General features: G+C 38.7%; 2 protein-coding genes across 7 annotated transcripts in view; both read right to left on the bottom strand.

The window, feature by feature from the left end:
• LOC139981598 (uncharacterized) overlaps positions 1–17,997 on the bottom strand; it is a 125,114-nt gene that overhangs the window by 35,771 nt on the left and 71,346 nt on the right. The window contains exons 1-5 of one of the 3 annotated variants that reach the window (XM_071994104.1): positions 3,894–4,053; positions 2,567–3,090; positions 1,621–1,671; positions 574–650; positions 6–150 (exon numbers count right to left, since the gene is read on the bottom strand). The exons of the other annotated variants lie outside the window; for them this stretch is intronic. Of the exons in view, the coding sequence (XP_071850205.1) occupies positions 6–150; positions 574–650; positions 1,621–1,671; positions 2,567–3,038 (745 nt within the window). The 5' untranslated portion in view covers positions 3,039–3,090; positions 3,894–4,053. Of the gene's footprint in view, positions 1–5; positions 151–573; positions 651–1,620; positions 1,672–2,566; positions 3,091–3,893; positions 4,054–17,997 lie in introns of those variants that run through there. 3 annotated transcript variants of the gene reach the window in all.
• Positions 16,481–17,997, bottom strand: part of LOC139981594 (uncharacterized) — a 55,481-nt gene continuing 53,964 nt past the window's right edge. For all 4 annotated transcript variants that reach the window (XM_071994095.1, XM_071994094.1, XM_071994096.1 and 1 more), the window contains one exon: positions 16,481–17,906. In XM_071994095.1, coding sequence (XP_071850196.1) covers positions 17,605–17,906 — 302 coding nt within the window. In that variant the 3' untranslated portion in view covers positions 16,481–17,604. The remainder of the gene's footprint in view (positions 17,907–17,997) is intronic.

The following is a 17,997-nucleotide window of genomic DNA, read 5'->3' as shown; positions in this document are numbered from 1 at the left end:
CTCACCGCGTGCTTTCCCCGATCTAGGTTGGTCAATCTTGTGGCCATTCTTTGCCTTCTTGTCATAGCCATCGAATTCGTCGACACTCTCCCACTCGGATCCAGATTCCCCATCTTCTAACCCCGGCAGGGAAAGATCGACATCGTCCTCCTGAGGTAGGAAATACCAAAGGCGTTATAAGGGTGAATATAAGACAATATAGATAAATACTTTCATTTGAACATAGAATTGAAAAAAAGACTGTGAGTTATGAAACTTATGATCCTTGTAGCCAAAGTGGGGGTCACAAAACAAAAAATTGGCGGGGTTCCCAAACGAGTCAAAAGAAAACAGAAATTTTTGATATTTGCCAAACAAAATGCCAAAACCTTACATAAAATATATACATTTATATAAAGCCCATGCCCAAGCCAAAACATACGCCACTGAATTATTGTTGCCAAACTTAGGCTCCTAGCCTACTATACATCCTTACTAAAGACAACATTTTCTCATGCAAGGTAGGTTGACCCAACATGTTTATCATAAATTGTCAGCGCACCGGTCCATGTACAAAGAGACAGACTCATTTACCTCTTGCATATTGATGAGATCATTGACAGCCAAAAGTAATCTCTTCCTGAGTTCGGTATCATCGACTTCTAGGTCAACTGCAAAAAAGAAAGAATGCACAGAAAATCTTGCCAAAAATAGTTGTGCAACGGTTTGAGGACTGATTTTGTCTATTTCCTTATAATTTACTGCGTCAAAGAATTTCCCACAAGTATGTCCAAACACGATAACGAAACATGAGAGAATTAGATGAATAGAACGCCTGTTTTAGGTTTGTAATGTGATTCTTGAAACGACTGTAAATTGTCCATTGAAGTTAAAAATTCCAATTTTAAAGAGTAACACTAACAGTGACAACCATCTTGAAAGCATACAAGATTTACTTAACATTTTCTTGTTTCATTATTTGGTTTTTAACGTCTTTAAAGCGATGGTAAGTTTTAAGTTCATGAGATTTAAATAAATTGAAATTCAGTAATATTACAAAATTGATGGAAACATCAAAACCATGGGAATTAGTGAGGGAAACTTGAAGGTCAAATGTGCAAAGGGTTAAAGACCTTGCAGAAGTAATAAATGTAATATATATCACTTCATGTTTCAGTTGTCAACCTTCAAATTTGAAATATAAAGCTCAAACTACACTACAGTATACAGTATATAGGTTTCTTCAATGTGCAACAGGGACACTATGTCAAAATATTGGATACCAATTGAAAAATACTCGAGTACCCTCGTTGGCCTCTTATTAACGCTCAGACTACTGAAAATGTTGTCATTCAAATTTTGTATTGTCCAGCTTACTGCACAGCAGGGTATAACTTTAGTGTTCAAAATTTTTTCTTCAAAAAATTTACTTCAAGAAATGCTTAATTTCTTAAGTAGAAGACTACTACGCATCCTATTGCACTTGTGTACATAGCAACTGGACTGTATGATATATATAGCATTTTCTGATGCGGTACTTGTTAAAATTATTCCCTACAGTACAGTGCAAATTTGTCTTTGACAGGGCGGACTAATTAAGTCAATTTGAATAACAAGTACATATGATTGCATATAAATTACCCAAGTCTTCCTCAGTTACTTGCAGTAAATAATCTCCATCAATATCACAACCTGGTGAAAAAGAGACAAATTCAAAAGAATAGTTGAGTGTCATGTTTTCAACACATGAAGTAACTGTAAAATTTGCAATCTGGCTGGTAATTCAAATACCCATGCCATGTATCCAGGCTCAGAAATTTCACACCAGAATATTACATAAAAATATATCTCACTGATACAGACAGTTTCTGTAAATTTATGTCCACAATGCAAGACAATAATATACTTTAAAACAGATATATAGTGAGTAAATCTGTGGTTGTAAGTCCTGCTGTACTGTGCACTCTCTCAGTCACTAAATTAGCTATACTTTACACAGTTTCGCACTTTTCACGAGAAACAGAGCTACAGTACATTAAGAAGACACAAATAGTAAGCAATATGATACAGTTTAAAGTTCTCTACATTATGGAATATTCTCAACTTAACCATCGATTAAAAAACATTCTACGTTCAATACAAATCAGCCACTGAAAATTTATGATTATACACAACAAAGAATCTTCCCCTCATCTGAATTGAGTCCAATTTTGTGAACATTTTACAGATACTATATAAGTCACTATGTGCACAAAAGATCAGTTAAAATATAAGGTCATGATTAATTATTTGAAAATTACACTGGTTATAGTATCATGAGTAACAAAAAATTGTAAGCTTAATACTGTATGGATCTAATTGGAGAGTAATTACAGTATATTATCATTATATTCATCATTATCATGCCCATAGCAAAAGGAGTGCACTATATGAAATGGATGTGGGCTAATTGAACACATGAAACTATTCCACCAGTGTTCAATAATAAACAGAGGCCTATAACCCCTCCCTCCCCCCCCCACCATCCCTATCGAAAAGGATTTTTTTGGTGTACAAAACAACAGTCAAAACATAGTTGTTGACTTACCATCAAAGAGTTCCACAAAGTATGCCAAGTCATTGTCTTTCAACCAAGCTAATACTTCCTCCTCACCCCAATCCTCAGTAGCTTTTAATTTGTAGCTCTTCACTACATCTTTATCTGCTACCCCGACAGGCTCTTCTGCTTTCTCCTTAGAATCTTTACGCACCTGCAATGCCTCTAAGTCAGAAGCAAGCTTTCCTAGGACGATATAACCGGGAGGCAGATTGGATGGTTTATTAGTAGTGCCGTTCTGAAGATCTTGTTTGGTAACTCCATGCGATACTTGAGTGTCCGAGCTTGATATGCTGCCAGTTTCTGACTTATTTTTATTTGATTTCCGTCCAAAGGGTAATTTAAGAGATGATACCTTACTTGGTTTCTTCTCTAATGATACCACTGATGAGGCTGGAGAATTTGAGGTAGAAGAAAGATTGGACTCTCCTCCTGTCTTCTTCTTTTTTTTAAATCCAAACATCTTGGAAATCTCTTGGAAATCTCATTTGCTACTCATGCCATGGCTGATGTTTCTGTGGAAAATATGTTTTATAGAAACAGGGTGACTTTATTGTCAGAGTAATTAAAGAATAGCCCCCACATTTCGAAAAGCTTAGTTTTTGGGGTTGGGGTGGGAGTCGCAGTGGGGCACTTAATACTTCCTAACAGGGTCAAACCGGGAGTCAGAGTCGCAGTACAGAAACCATTAATAATTAGGGGTAGAATATATTTTAACTGAAGTCAGAATCACAGTGGAGAAGCTAAATAATTTGACTACTTCATCCAAAAAAAAATACCTTATGAAAGGCAAGGTATTCTACAATTGTACCAAATTTTTACATTCCTAGGAATGTAAAAAACAAATCCTATCATACAAACTAATGAACCACAGCTTATGACTGCCAGTGTACTGGTAAATGTTAGTTTACACAGTCAAGTAAGACCAGACTAGAGCCTATAGAGGAATGCTTTTGACATCGCGTTGGGCTAGGCCATCAAAAGGGTTTACAGTTAGGCCTATCACTTTTCTAGTAATTATTTTGATACTAATTTGCCACATTGTTGGGTTCATCTGTACCTGTACGTCCGCCAACAGAGGTATACAACCGTACAACATTAATATTATCCTACTGTAGGTCTACACTCTGATACTGAAACTCACTGACTATATTATTACGTATGCTTGGCTTAATAACTAGTGTGATGCCTAAATGTTAGGCCTGTGTTGGTAGGCTACGCCCGTTCTCGGCAATAGCTTAAACTTAATTAAAGACTTGAGTTGGCATTGACAATAATATCAAAACCTTTATGCACATTATTGGGGTAAGACTATTACTTTTCTCGCATATAATTGGTACTACCAATTATAACATCACTCAGTTTCCAGATTTTCTCACAAATCCTCGTGTAGATGGAGGTCTCACGCTCAGCTGGTACAGTACAATAAGCCTGTTTGTAAACAAATATTTTATCGGTACAGTATTTCGAAATTCTCATTACGTCAACTTGCTCAAGTCGTTTCAGTCACGGTATCTATAGGACGCCATACGCACTGTGGACAATGCTGGGATTATGGATATCCCTGCGAGAATTGGAAGTTACCCGTTTCCGAATATATATCAGATCACGAACGCGCATCCGATTGTCTCTGTGTGGGGAACGGGCGGACACACTTACAATAATAATAACAAGTGTTATTAGTTGTAATTAAATAATAATAGACATTTCGACCGTAAAACCTCGCAAAACTCAGTCAAATTCTCGATTAAATGGTCAAGGTTTTAACATTTTGTGTAGAAATTTCGTCATAAACCAGGTGCGTATCCAGCAGAGTTGTCAACAAGTCCCTAGCTGCAAGTCTCAAGTCAAGTCTCAAGTCTTTACCAGCAAGTCTCAAGTCAAGTCTCAAGTCACCTTGAAAATTTTGAGCGAGTCTCAAGTCAAGTCTCAAGTCTTTGGAGGTCGAGTCTCGAGTCAAGTCTCAAGTCCCTAGCTGCAAGTCCCAAGTCAAGTCTCAAGTCTTTGAAGTTTGAATACAATGATGCAGGCTACGAATAATGTAACAGTGTTCCAGGAATTATGTGGTATAAATTAAACAGCCGAATAGCAAAACCGGGGCACACGCCACGGAACAAATTACCTCAAAATTTGCTAGCCACTGTTTTATTGAAAAAGGCCAACTTTCAGCCAAACAGCAGCCCTGGATGGAATATTCAACCAAGCCAATGGTAGTTATGGTAACGCCTGTAGTCGTCGTTGGGCGCTCGTAATTCGAGCGTACACGCAGGGCCGTCTTAACGCATGGGCCCACTGGGCCCTGGCCCAGGGCCCCGCGATGTCAGGGGCCCCGCAATCACAGTAACCCCGTGTCTTAATCTGGGAGGAAAACTTATTGAATAGGCCATTATGCCTGATTGAATTCGATACTTGACAACTTGTGACGAGAGTTGGTGAAACACTTGAGAGTTTGACATTAAATATTCAAATCTGAGTTGGCAACCCTGGAATATAAAATGCCCCGAAGGCTTACACAAAGAAACTGTTACTCCGTAACTATAAGAAAGAGGAAATTGCCTCAGCCACGAAAGGCATAAAATTTGAAAACCGTGGGCAATACCTCACTACCAAACCTAAACAAAAGTAACCTCCACTTGTGTTCAAGCTCACCTTTACACCCCATATCAAAACCACGCATTTGAAAAAAACACTTTAGAAACATTGGCACTTAATCTCGCAACACGCAACAATTATCCAAACTGTTTCCAAAAGAACCGATTCTAGCCTACAATAGGGCCCAAAATCTCAAAGATTTACTTGTTAACTCAAGGTTTCGTACTAACGAAGAATCAGCTGACTCTCAAGGTTCTCACGAAGCTCTTTTAGATGCTCTTATAGCTGCACCATGAGTCCATAAAAACTTGTGCACAGAAAATAGATGCCTTTTGAGAATGAGACGCCCAGGCCGAATATAAAATATTCAAAGGCTACTACTGATGAAGCTCCTCCTATGAAGTTTGAAAGCAGAAACCGGTCTAGTTGGTCATAAGAACCTACGCTAGTCTCTCCTACTATTAACAGTACACTCAATTCACCTAATAGGTGCAATTATGTTTCACCATGAGGAGCATGCTATAAGTTCATGTTCCTCGGGCCCTCCCTTAAAAATACTTCATGTTCTTGGCGACTACGTTGCGTTAGATAGTGTAAAACCGCCTACACCTCCCTCTCAGTTGAAAGACTCAACACAAGGGTGTTACAAATGGTAAGTCCAGTATTGTTAGGGAAGGGATGGAGGGCAACTGGAAGATTTCTCTTCTATAATGTATTTCATTTTTTAAAATATATCACGTATGTTATTCAGCTAAAGTTTTATGCGCGACATAGGGAGGGCTGGTAAATGCAGGCATGTCTATACTTGAGCGATTGTCAAGGATGTCAATTTTTCACGCAACTTTTTTCGAACTCACGGATTGATGGGCCCCGCTCCATTGCCGGGACCAGGGCCCGGTGATCACTTAAGACGGCCCTGCGTACACGAAACCATAATTATTTATTATCGATATCAACTTATGTAGTTATTTAATGATTAGAAAATTGTGAAATACAAACAAGTCTCTAGTAGAAAAACCGAGTCTTTTGAAGGCAAGTCTCAAATCAAGTCCCAAGTCTTTGCTAACTTTTTGGGCAAGTCTCAAGTCAAGTCCCAAGTCTCTGACAGCCGAGTCTCGAGTCGAGTCTCAAGTCCTAAAATTTGCGACTCGAGTCGGACTCGAGTCCGAGTCCCTGACTCGAGTCCCCAACTCTGGTATCCAGGGGGGGGGGGCGTTGGGGCGCGCGCCCCCCGGGTAAGAAAAAGAGGAGAGAAAAAAAAAGAAGAACAAAGGAAAAAAGGGGGAAATAGAGGGGGAGGAGAGGAAGGAAGGGAAAAGAAAATGAAGAAAGAGAGAAAAGGGAGAAAAGGAGGGAGTAAAAGAAAAACGCGAAGACATCGGGAAGAGAAAGAGGAACAGTGACATCATTACAGCGCTGAAGGGTAGCCAGTGACGGATCAATGATTTCGTAAATGTGTGACTCACCCTACCCCTTACACCGACAACTCCATTTTTTGACGTTTCCATTTTCCTCTCTCACTAATGATCTATATATATACTATATATGGTCTATCATAACGCGTGTGTAGAATTGTGCTATGAAACCAACTGTGGCTGATCTCGAACTCGACAGCGTCGTCGGGGAACATGACGATTTTTGGGATGGGGCGACCGCCCGCCCCCCCCCATTCAGCATTTTTTTAAATGATATCACTAAGTAATTTCAAAATAGAAAGTGCTTAGATGCAACTTACAAGGCCTGGGAAGTGTCATTTCCAGCGATCTGGGAGACATTTTTGGCCAAAATTTGCTTGTACACTCCGCGCTAACAAATGGTCCTGGGTAGTGCCATTTCCAGCGATCTGGGAGGCATTTTCGGCCAAAATTTTCTTGTTCGCTTCGCGCCAACCTATGGTGGCGCTACGCTTAGATAATTTGCCTACAGGCTTCGCCCTCCCTTGACAAATTCCTTGCTACGCGCCTGTTTGAATTTGTAACGCAAACAGCAGATATCACATCATATCAGTGAGCATGAAAATGGCGTTCCAGGATGAAAAGCCTCAAAACTGTCCGACTTGCCTGAAAAAATAACCAAAAATTTTCGCGCGCGCTCAACGTGTTAATGTCAATATCATATAAGCAAGCATCGGTTATTACATCGCATGCCATCATGTACCGTACGTTCCGTTAAAATTGCGCAGTATACCGCGGGATGCTCATGTAAACAACGACATGTCTCATGTAGATGTATAAAAAGCATGGCGGTCCAATTATGTCAAAACTCTCTTTTACATTAGTAATGGCGAATCAGGGGCTGCACCCCCGCCGCGCGCGAAAATATTTTTCCCACTTCGACGCGGCCACATGGGCGTGGCTTATGAAATACGTCACAGGCCGGTGTGACAGTACAGAGTGTCCCCCTGTACAAAGTGTCTCCGCGGACACTTTGTACCAGCATATTTAGTCCGGTCGGACATTATCTGCTGAAAATTGTGTCCCACCCTCACAGCAAATATAGTCCCACCGGACGAAATGTCCTGGTACAGAATGTCCGCAAATACTTCATAGCATCTTTTGTCCCGCATAAAATTTAAGCATTTCGACATTCAAAAGGCAATTGAGTTCATTATATCAATAATTAGAGCAGATGCATACATCAGAGTTAAATGTTACAGGAAATAAATGAGACGTTGTGCGTTGCTGCAAAACAAAAAATAGAAGGGGAAAAAAAGAAGAAGAAAAAGAAACAAGTCTTCCATCTGTAGAAGATGTTAATCATGTTTTTGTAGTGATTGCTGCTATTTCATCCTCCGTATATGTTGCATGTTGTATTCGGCAACTACATTGCGTTCATAGTCATCTTTACAGAGGGAGGGGTAGTATAAACCTAACTCCCCCCCCTCCCAACGGAGGGCGGGTACGGGATAGGGAATGCAACAGCTACAAAAAAAAAATGATAATTGCAGAGGTAAAATATTACGAACTTTAGGAGTCCAAACTTCATTGTTGCCGTATTTCCCTAACACACAGTGGGTAAGTTTTGGCAAGTATGGTAACTGTACTTCATGGGTCTACGAGAGTTGCCTAGGCAATATGAAATTTCATCCGTGCGTAAAGCTCATTATAGGACGGGAACCGAGGGTGTTTTCAAGTTACGTATAAGGGGGGGGGGGGGAGTTGGGATGGTAAGTTATCGAATTTGTGTCCTGGGGAGGGGTCTTCTTAAGTCTGTGACCTATCTGTGATGAGTTCCAAAATATTTTTGTTTGCTAATAACAACCATGAAGTAGCTGGACTAGATACTTCTCTGACCTTGAACATGTCAACACTGCCCCAACCCTCTCCGTATGGACTTGACACCTATTTATTGACTTTCATTACTACTTTATTGTTTACTTTTTTACCCTTCCTTATTTTTGTCACTCAATCGTCAAGGTTTTCTCCCTCTCAACAAGGTGGAGGGCCATTCCCCCACCCCCTGCCCCCTAAGCCCCGTTGTGATGGCCATGCGTGAAGCAAATTTTCATTTGTATAGACAAATGGCATTCCAGGCAATTCCAGTGATAAAGGTTCGTTGTTTCTTATTATGAATGTTTCTTATTGGACAAAAGTGGTTCAAGTTAGAAAAGATATATTAGAACGATACCCTCTTCAAAAGAGCTGCAAACATACAGGAAACAAAACAAAGCCAAACAAGGGAAAGAATAAAGCAAATAGGACAGAGCAGGATGCAATATGCTAGATTTTTTGTCTCATCATGTTTCTCACACTTTAAATATGTCATTCTTGTAGAGAAAAGTTTGTTAAAAGAAAGTTAATATAGTAACAATCAAAACATGAAATTGGATGATAGTCATGCACAAACACAATATTCTGAATCTATATCAGACTGGGCAAAGAGTGAAAAATGATTATACATGGGATCTGGGAGGTAGGAGCCTGGGGGGGGGGGCACTGTCTGTACATGCTATTTTTAAATGGCATCCCATATCTTTTTATAGCACGTTTAACAATTAACAATCTCAATAAATAGTATTGATAACATACTAACACATCATACATCATATTTAAGTGATATGGCCGGTGTGTATCGGTTTATATCATATCGAGTGGTGGTTGTGGAATGAGAAAATGTCCCTCTGATGTTGTGTGCCCACCCTCACTTCCTACCCCCTGCATGGGGAAATTTAACTGGAATGATGACTCTCCCTTTGTAGCTCTGATGCAACTAAAGATAATCCATGCTTTCTAGAGCATCCTTCAAGCAGGGAGGTATTGCTTGATTAGAATGATATACTACTGTCACTCTTCTTCAAACAATATGTACTTGAAACTCTCATAATCCACATGAAGAACATCCTCTTTAGAGTTTGGTAAAGACCTCAATAAAACCATGCAGAAGTTTCCCTATTAGAATTCCCCCCTTGAACTGCTTTCCACAAACAGTAGGATTACCTATATAATGCTTTAATGTGCAACTTGATACGGTCAAAAATTTAATCTTGATTGTTAATTACAAATAAAATAGCTGATTCTCATATATCCAATGGGTTTTTCGTTAAGACTTACACAGAAATCCATAACAGCAAAAGTTACAACAGGAAGAAGAATATGGTCGGTTATATGTTTTACTATGAGAACTTATCTTGAACACAACTTCCAGAACCAAGAAACACGCCTTCTTATTTGTTATTTAATGAAGTAATGAGGTGATAAAGAATTTCGAGCGTCACATCCCTTCGACTACGACTGGCAGTGAAAAGTCAATGGCCTGTCTTTGCTTAAACGTATAGCAGCCGACGCAATTTTCTCTCATGATATGTTAGAGTGAAAGACAAGATTATTGTCGGTAACAAGTTAACTGCTAAGAAAATCGTCTAGACATGTCTTCTGTTAACCTCATACATACTCCCTCCATTGGTGGTCAGGGATGAGATATCAGTACAACCAAATCTGTGCAAAATAAAAGTTGAAAGCAATATTATGAGTAGTGAATACCACACTGTAAGTCATATATAAAATAAATTATCATCTTGGAAAGTTATGTGTAAGCTCCACTACAAAGATAATTAACATTCACCATGTTGGTTAAGTGTAGACTGTATAGTGTACAACTGAACTATGCTTAGGCATTGAGTTAATTGGATGATCTTTTATTGTGACACATACATGTTTATGGGATTACTGGCTCCATTTTATTAATTGGAGATTGCATGTCATAATTTTGGCGCTATATTGTACAGTTCACTACCAAACCTGAAAAGTTTTAACCACATGAGCCAATACAACTTTGGGGCATATTAATTAAATTTAATATCAGAAATTTATCAAATTAGAGTAAGCTAGGATACAACAGAAACTTGATGCCTTTTGGTGCTCTATTGATGTATGTGTGCATGGTATGACTGTTTAATGCCGATCAAACATAAATTGTCCTGAATCAGGATCCATGGGGGGTTCAAAACACCCTCTGTATGACCCAAATGCAAAAACAAATAATGCTAGCTTACCATTATTATAGTAAAATGTACTATTATACATCATTTTGCATCAAGAGACCTAAACATTGCCTTATTTTGCCAAAGAAAAAGGGGTCCCTCTCCCAGGTTTCAGGAAATATCCCCCACCACACACACAAACACATTTAGCAATTTTCCACAACGGACCTAACAGAGAAATGGTACCAAAACTCAGTTGATACATTATCTCTCTTATCTTGTCGAAATTCCTGTCAAAACAGCCAAGTGGTAATAAGTTCACACTTTCTAAACAGAAAAGTTCCCTGTGGTTACAATATCAAACTGTCCAACACCTTTTTGAAAAACAACACACAATAGGTGGTGTCTAGCTGTGGAATGTGGTCTTAATTATTTACTCATCATTTGTTTGAACAAATAAACTGTGTCTGCTGCAGTGAAACATGTCCAGCCAAAATCACTTTTTGGGGATGTAAATCAAATGACGACAATTGTCAGGCTATATGCTACTTAAGAACCAGAGGTGGAAACTTTGCAAGTAAATATAGGAACAAAAACTACTTACATATAAACTTGTTAATGGGGACTTAACCTGCAAAGATTTACAGTACACTTTCTCTGTTCTCACCTACCTTTGTGATCTTTCTGTATGCTTAATACCTATTTGGAAATAATTTATACTCAAACACAGCATTCTGCCATGCACTACAAGTTATTTGCATGGTACAAATAACAGATATGATGCCATTCATATTGGAACTAACTACAGAAAATTATTCACTTTTTAAGACATGCTTACCTCATCATCACATCAGTAATGCAATAAGAAGTTGATGCTGCAGTCTTTTCAGGCACTGCCTTAGTCTCAGGCCACTTTGAATAGAAGTCAGACAGTGTTATGATGTACAGTCGCTTGGCAGCTGTCACTGGTAGAGGACCAATAAGATCTACACCAACCTGTTAAGAAAGAAGACAGCATTTAGGTGCTAATTTCAAAAACAATTACAAGTTGCATGCTTTGCCTTGACTGTTGTTCTATTCCATTGCTTCATTCTGTACAGAGATCTAGATAAAAACAGTGGGATATCTGATCGAAACAGGGTGTTGGTGGATTTAGGCCAATTATTTTTACCTTGCAAACATGAAAATGTAACTTACACCATACTGTACCATATATTTATAATCTCTTCAACCACTAAACCAGAAAAATGATATGCCACTTTTTGCAACTTACAATTATATTCCTATATTGATGGTTGCTCTGCAGTTAGGCCAGAGTGTGGCTTAAAGGTATGCTGTATAGGCCTTAAATATGCCAAATTTTCACTATGGACAAAATTCTTGAAGTATGTTTATTTCCCTGGAGGAAATTTACCTCACTGGGACATTCAATATCTCGTGTCATCATTTAGAATTTCTGAGCACAATTTAAAGGGTTATTACCCCTTGGAAAGTACTTTTTGAAAACTTTTAGCAATTAAAGTGGCCAAAATTTAGGGCCAATACAGACTACCTTTAAACTTGTAAATGTTGAATTTGTCCAGAAAGAGTGACATTAACTGTACTAAACCTTCACTGCATACTGCAGACATCTTGTGCAATTAAAACAGATTGAGAATTTACCTGTTTCCATAATCCAGTTACAGGAATGCTATGGAGACTTGTTCGTAGGTCTACAGGACAATGACGCTTAGACATCCTGTTGAACATAACTTGTTACATCAACGTTGATAGTATTCCAATAGAATCTAGACATAGTCTGTTGTCTTGTTTATCTATGCAAAGATGAACACCTTCAAAGAGATAAGAAAATTCATGATCAAGGAGATATCATGTTTTTTTGCCCCCCCCCCCAAAAAAAAACAAACAAACAAACACACACAAATATATGGGCTGCAGGATTGGTAGTTCTAGCTGAAGTGCCTTAAAATTGAATTACAACTCTATATCGGTGTTTGAAATGGAATATTCGCATTATTGTACATATTGCATGGCCACTATTTGGGTCTGTAGATATTTAAGGAGTTTTCTTCTGCAGTGAGGTTTGGCATGTAGAGAATATGCCACACCTAAAAAAGTACTATCAGGCCTTCAATATCTGTTCTTACCAACCAAAATTAATGAACGTGAATTTGTTATGTACAGTATTAGTGCCACTTTCCTCTAGAAGTAGGCTAGGCTATATGCTATTGTCCAATAATAGCATTTTATAGTGTCCCATGCATGCAAACCAGACTAGCTCTGTAAGCGTTAGTGATCTGTTGTTATCTTTTATGATAGGCAGGGCGATAAAAGGTAGAAATTTATAATAATTTTCACAAAAATTTGTTAAGACAATTGGGTAAACAAAACGAAAAGAAATAGGCCCTAACAACTTTGTTCATGCACTTACAACTTTGCTCAAGCATACAACTGATTATAATGTTGCATAAGCAATTGCTTGACTTTTGCGAATGAGTTTTTACAACTAACCAAACGTGGTAAAAGAATATCATGATTTGTGCACCAATCAGTCCTAGAGGCCTGGTTATAGTTTAACTGTGGAATGGCCGTTCGCCATTTAACAACCAATACCATATTGTGTATCCTATACTGTAAGTTACAGACATTACCTTATAGATGTCACTAGTCAGTATGAGCTGCCTCGGTTTGGGCGAGTTGAGAAGCCCTAGATAGCAAAACTTTCCTTTATTTTCGGTATGCAAGAGTTCCATTTTCAGCCAGTCTGAAAGACTGACTTTGTCTCCGTAAGATCCTTCTCTGTTTTATTCTTGTAAACCCACTTGAATAGCTCTCATCTCTTAGAATATCTGCAATTTGTCTCACGTTTTCTGTTAGCTTTTCCATTTTTAGTTGTCGCTCGACTTTACTGCTAAATATACGGAAGCCGAAATACGACAGTTTGCTAATAATACGGATACTGCCAGAGTCCATTACTAATTAAATTTTTGCTACTCGAACGTACATGCTAATGCGGACGTAGTGTTCAGGGGGACACAATTTACAACCAAATATGCGACCAACAAATAATGTCCCCCCTCGTTTCATCATAGCATAAACTGTCCTGGGAGACAGTCTGTACCATCTGGCCTTGTACAAAAGGTCCGGGAGACTAAATGTACTGGTAAATTCAGTATATACTGTCCCAGTGGGACTGGGACAGTTTATACTGAATATGGAATATTTGCGACAGTTTGTACTGCTACACCGGCAAGTTTGTGACTTCGACTTCGAGCTCTTACGTATAGCTCTTTAATAATATACTCAGCTAATATACTCAGGCCTAATATACTCAGGCCTAAGACATGACTTCATGAGATCCATGATGATGTGCGACTGCTCCTCCCAGTCAACCGTGTCTTATGGAGCTCTTGAGGTAAATTCCATCACAAAATCAAACTGTGTTTGTTTATTAGATGTGTTATGAACCTCCCGTGTCTGGAAAAGAACCTCTCGTGACAGCAGGGTCTGGAAAAGTTATAAATGAACCTCCCGTGGTATTGATTATTACACTTCATATTACACCAGGTAGGCCCACTGACCTTTCAATGCTAGAAACCTACAAAGATACATGTATTGTATTGTGCCCCATATTGTTTTATCCATCATTCTAAATTATTTGTTCATTTATAAATGAACCCCCTTTTAAACGGCAGTAAGGAGCCTACGTGCTTTCATCATTAGTTCGTATTGTTACGGACTTGAAATATTCTACCCATTTTATTAAACAGTTGTCACTTGCGTCTGTATTAACTATAACCAGGGAGCTGTTACTGTTAGAGTAGCAGCTCCCTGCTATAACTATGCCTAAATAGCAATGTCCCTCTGTACTAAACTATTTATTATACTGGTACGTGTACTAGAATCCCTGACATGTAACTTAATTGAGAACTTTCAGCACCCAAACAAACACCCGAGAGATATCACTGCATAGTCTGTGACGTGGACCAATAAGCCGTAACAACGACCGATAGTCCACGCCCATTATGCTAATGTAGCCGCGTCGAAGTGGGAAAAATAATTTCGCCCGCCGCGCAGTGGCGGAGCGTCCATACGGTCATGGGGGCGGATGCCCCCCTGACGGACTCAAATGGACTGCTGGCGCCTTTTTCAGCTCTTTACCACTTTTTACTTATTCTAGATTATTGACTTTTTTATTGCGCTCTCATCTACTTATTGACATTTGTCACATTTTGTTGGTGTAATTTGGCGATGACACCTTATTCTTCGTTTATCTGCAAATTAGTTAGACCTGGAAAGGGTCATTTCCGGCGATCTAGGGAGTATCTTTACTCAAAAATGTTCTGTACGCTACGCGCCAACCAGTGGTGGCGCTCCGCTTAGATAGTGTCGAAAGCCCCCCCTACAGATCATTCTCGCCCCTCCTGACCAATACCCCTAGCTCCGCCACTGCCGCCGCGCCTCCTACGCCTATGTGTGTAGTGTTCGGTTTCGGAAATATCTGCTATTTTTTTCATTTCCTTCAATCAAGTTTTATAATAGCCGTTATAAGAGGTTTTAATATTTGTACACCAATAAATTAACTGTGTCTGAAGTTTCGAAAATTTCTGACCAATATTCTGCCTCACACTTCCCTCTACTCGTGCAATTTTGACCGGTCTGTTAGGGGTTGAAGGAAGTTTTTCTATATTGGTTGTCCATAGATGAAATTTTGTACAACATTATGGGGATGTTTTGAAGTGAGTTTATTCACGAGAAATGGGAATTTTCAAATTCTGAACAAATATGGGGCTTAAAACCTTGAAAAGTGGGGCTGACGGGTATTGTGGGCCGCGACGTAGAATCACCTACAAAAGCAAAGACCCACAGGAGATGCGATCAGGTCGAACATGATGTGTGCCGGGTTGACAATCTTCAAAAAGGTTATGGATGGAAAAAAAAAACTATTAAGAAATACTTGGTTCTCAAGCAAAAAGTGTACATCTGGTTGGTCATTTCAAGCCCGAGAAGTTCCGTTTCCGGTGATCTGGGGGGTATCAAAATAAGAAATTTTCTTGTACGCTGCGCGCCAACCGATGGTGGCGCTCCGCTTAGATAGTAGTTCGCGGCCCCGGGTTTGAAAATCCTGGATACGCGCCTGCGTTTGTTGGTATTCTAACAAAACCATCACGTGAAAACAAAAACAAACACACGGCCATCGCATCCTCGATCGTGCATGTACGTGATGAGTGGTTAAAACAAACCTTGTGTTCTTTTTGAACGCCTTTCCTAAAATTCGTGCCTAGAATCTTGAGGTTGCATACTACTTATGAATTCAGAAGGCATGATATGAACATTTCGCTAAAACTGACTGAAATAGCGCATACTGTGCATGTGTTCACATTATCGTTGGCCTACTTTAATTTAGGAAGTGTAAATTGCAGGGGGAAGCTACAAATGACCCACTAGTTTGAATGCTAAAATATGCCCTGATAGTAGTGATTTTCCATGGGTAATGGAGCCTCAGGTTTCATTTGGCTTTGGCTTTTGGGTCGGTGTTGGTTGGGTTTTACTATGCATGTACTAATGAATAGAAGAGTTACTTGATACATGTTTAGGAGTTAATGTTTGCCAGCCTGTCTATGTGAATACAACAAACCATTCTGTTTCCACAAAGGTATAAACGTACGCAAACGAAAAGGGTTATGAACGAAAGGGTTTGCCACAGTAAAAGCTATAATCAAGATTTTCATGAGAACCATATGATCTCTTTTCTTTAATCAGAATTGAGAGGTTTGTTGAAATGTATTCTGAATCTGTTGCCAACACATTCTCCAGAGATACATTTGGCATTGATGTAGTGCCCCTCCCATGACCCTCAACGAACAGGTAATAACAACTCTATAGGGAAAACCAATGATTACTAAGTTTGTATCTGTATTGTCAATTAAATAAAGTGAATATGTACATTTCTCTGAAAAGCCAGATAATTTATCAGCTCTCAGCTTTTCCTTAACATTATTACACTTCTATGCATACATGATATAAATACTATGAAGAAAAAACTAAAAGACATTTTCAGTTCAATTGCCATGATGACATTCATTCTGTTAATTCCAAATGCATTCACAAGTTCCTATGATAAAATTTGACAAATTCATATCTTTCCACACAAAAAAAATGTTATGAGGATATGGTTTGATCAAAGGAAGCAGCCAATTTCCAAGAATTGTTTTGAGCCACCAGAATATACCTTTAATAAGTAGTTAATCTTAATGGGAATTACTAAACATCATCTTTAAGTAGCAGGTTGATCTACAAACTGACACATCAGTCCAAAATGTTATCCAACATTATCAAATGGCAAAGAGATTTGCAAAAGGTGCCTAGAAGATTGAACACTTTTGCCAGGTTTCAACATCTGTTGACCTCAACTGACATTGACCTTCATAAAACAAAACTGTTGGAGATTCTAAGAACACTGCACCTTTCATATTAAAACTCTGTCAAAGTTATTATTGTTCTGATATAGAACTTAAGCGATTTCACATTTTGCCATCTGCTGAACTTACATGACCTTTGAATGCCATCAAAACAATCACAACCTTGTACTCACAACAGGGAAGCTATACATCCATAGTATCAGGTCTGTCAACGTTAATACTGCTGTTGAGATATTATGTTGACAAAGTAGGGCGACATACACGCACATATGTTGACATGACTGCATATGTTACTTGTAATTGTTTACCTAAAAGGCAAGTATACCAATATGGACTTGTCACATAGAGTACATACATACATAACCATGTTAGACAGGGAGGAGAATATTTTATGTAACTCCTACACGTGTAATTACACTTATAGTCCTTTTGTTATTTATAAGCTCTGACTGTAAATAACTGTTTGTACAAAAATGTCTCGCTAACTTCCTTACCCGCTCTCAAGTGAATACATTTCTGGGTACAGCACCACTGGTGATATGATGCTTGTGTTCATCATTATTTACTTACAATAACCCACAATATGATTTCAGTCATTATTCTGGGCACATTGTAGCTTCAACTACATGATTTTTACTTCTGAATTTTCTGACAAGTTTCGCACATCTTTCATTTCCTTGTTCTGTTAAGGCATTTTCCAATTTTGTGATGTTTGTGGGAGATATCAGTGAATGTTTGGTCAGCTTCTCTAACAACAGAGTTCCTGGTGTCTTGTGCTTCTTGATCTCAGTAATTCCTTCCTCAGAAAGTTGGAAAATATTTGCCAGCAGGGTAGATTGGTCTACATCAAGATGTTCTGATAAGTTCTGCTTTAGCTGATCAAAAGATTTAATGATGGCTGTGAGGTTGAAAGGAAGGAAATTGAAAATTTTTTTAATACACTACTTTATATAAAATGAATTAAACTGATCCCGTGTCATGCAAACAAC

This window comes from Apostichopus japonicus, chromosome 15, assembly GCF_037975245.1.
Source record: "Apostichopus japonicus isolate 1M-3 chromosome 15, ASM3797524v1, whole genome shotgun sequence".
In the NCBI taxonomy this organism is placed as follows: domain Eukaryota; kingdom Metazoa; phylum Echinodermata; class Holothuroidea; order Aspidochirotida; family Stichopodidae; genus Apostichopus; species Apostichopus japonicus.
This window is presented reverse-complemented; position numbering and strand designations above follow the sequence as displayed.